Source organism: Eimeria mitis, genomic scaffold (assembly GCF_000499745.2).
Source record: "Eimeria mitis Houghton genomic scaffold, Emh_scaff1477, whole genome shotgun sequence".
Classification (NCBI taxonomy): Eukaryota; Apicomplexa; class Conoidasida; order Eucoccidiorida; family Eimeriidae; genus Eimeria; species Eimeria mitis.
Window position 1 is genome coordinate 761 of NW_013569410.1, and position 2,016 is coordinate 2,776.

Genomic DNA, 2,016 nt, shown 5'->3' on the forward strand with positions numbered 1-2,016 from the left:
TTTGTTTATCTTCACATAAAGTTGCTACTATATTTCGGTTGTCTTGATATGAATAGAATTGTAGTTGCTGGCATCTGTTGTTTGTGTGGTGTATACATACACAAACCTGCGGTGTATATACAGCTCAGCTAGCTAAACCCTGACACTCCAGTGCTCTGAAAGGGCAGAACTTTATTTTTTTATTGCATTAAACTTTTTTTTATATAAAATAAAAAAACAAACGAAACTTCTGTTTTTATTCTCTCCTCTGGATTTGCCTTTTTCTATTTTTTTTTTTGTCGTTTCATTTGCTCTTTCCATTTCCCTCTTAACCAAAAACAGTTAAAATTCAGACACACTGCTGCTGCTGCATCAGCTGCTGCTGCAGCAGCTGCTGCAGCAGCTGCTGCTGCTGTTATCCTCCTTCTTGCTGCTGCCAGTACAGCTGCAGCAGCATAAAGAAGGAGTTATGTTGGTTGCATGCACGATTTAGTTTTTGGAGTTCGCAGCTGCAGCAGCAGCTGCAGCATCTGCAGCATCTGCATCAGCAGCAGCCGCGGCAGCAGCAGCAGGAGCAGGAGCAGCAGCAGCAGCAGCAGCAGAACCCCGCAATGCCCACCCGCCGTTGAGGCGAGCAGTATAATCCGAAGGAAGCTCAGCAGACACCCGAGGGAAGTCGGCGAATCTGTGCGGCAACCAAAAACAAAAAAAACAAAAAAACAAAATAAAATAAAATAAAATAAAATGAAATACACAAACGATGCAACTCTGCTGCTGATACATGCAGCAAAATATAAAAAAAATTAAATGCATATCATCAGCATCAGGCGAGAGCAACACAAAGAATTTATTAACCCGTTAATTCCAATAAACACCTTATACAGCTAAATACCGGGTGTACATACACTTGATTTTCAGCTGTACACACACTTCTCTCAGGTGTACATGCAGCTGTTTCAGGTGTACATGCAGCTGTTTCAGGTGTACATGCAGCTGTTTCAGGTGTACATGCAGCTGTTTCAGGTGTACGTACACCTGGTGTGGGTGCGTGTAGAGGCTGAGCTTACCGTTTTCCTATTTGGTGAGCCAGGATAGCTGCGTCTTTAACTCGGGCTCCTGGCCCCCATTCACTGTATACACACATACACACATGCATGCACACTACTGCAGCATCCAAAAGAAAAAGAAAAAAAAATAAAAAAAAAGAAAAAGAAAAAATGATGTGAAACAGAAAAAGGAAAAGAAACAAAAGAAAGAGAAAAACCACAAGAAAGAGAAAAAAAGAAAAATAAAAAAAAAGTGAAATAATAAAAAAGAAAGAAATAATACACCAAACCCAACAAAAAAGAAAACAAAAAAAATAAAAAAAAAATAAAAACAACAAAACTCACCATAAACACCCTGCAGGCCCCACCACCTGCAGCCAGGGCCTCCTCTGTACCCTTTCTCTATGGAACGCCTCCCGCGCGTCCACAAACAAAACCCTAACACTCTCCCCTTTCTCTTCTCCTAAACCCTTCTCCTTATCATCACCATTTACATCTCCTTCACGCCCAAGGGGGCCCCCCAGGGGGCCCCCTTGGGGGCCCTCTTGGGGGCCCCCTTTGGGGCCCCCCAGGAGGCCCCCCTGGGGGTACTCTGGGGGGCCCCCCTGGGGGGCCCCTCGGGGGCCCCCCTGGCGGGCCGCATGGGGGGCCGCATGGGGGGCCCCCTGGGGGGCCCCATGGGGGGCCCCTTGGGGGTCCCCCTGGGGGCCCCCCTGTGTTAGTGGTGTGTTGTGAGTGTGAAGGGTGTGGATAGGGAGAGGAGTGGATGCTGCATGAATTGCTGCATTGCCTGTCCAGTGTGTGTTTCGTATTTGATTGAATTGCTGCAGCAGCAGCAGCAGCTGTTGTCGTTGCTGCTGCGGTGCTGCAGCTGCAGCAGCTGCTGCTGCTGCTGCTGTTTGTTTGTTTGCATGTATAAAAAGAGGCCATTGTGGCTCAGCCTGTAGAGACAGCCTGGACGTCAGCAGCAATCGATCTGCTGCTGCTGCTA

The 2,016-nt window shown here is 47.1% G+C and overlaps 1 protein-coding gene across 1 annotated transcript in view; it reads right to left on the minus strand.

Annotated features, from left to right (window-relative positions):
• Nucleotides 1-468: 468 nt before the first annotated feature.
• EMH_0037840 (uncharacterized protein) overlaps nucleotides 469-2,016 on the minus strand; it is a gene marked incomplete at both ends in the record, with an annotated part of 6,321 nt that continues 4,773 nt past the window's right edge. Inside the window, 3 exons of the mRNA XM_013495219.1 lie at nucleotides 469-664; nucleotides 1,047-1,109; nucleotides 1,371-1,738. Coding sequence (XP_013350673.1) covers nucleotides 469-664; nucleotides 1,047-1,109; nucleotides 1,371-1,738 — 627 coding nt within the window. The remainder of the gene's footprint in view (nucleotides 665-1,046; nucleotides 1,110-1,370; nucleotides 1,739-2,016) is intronic.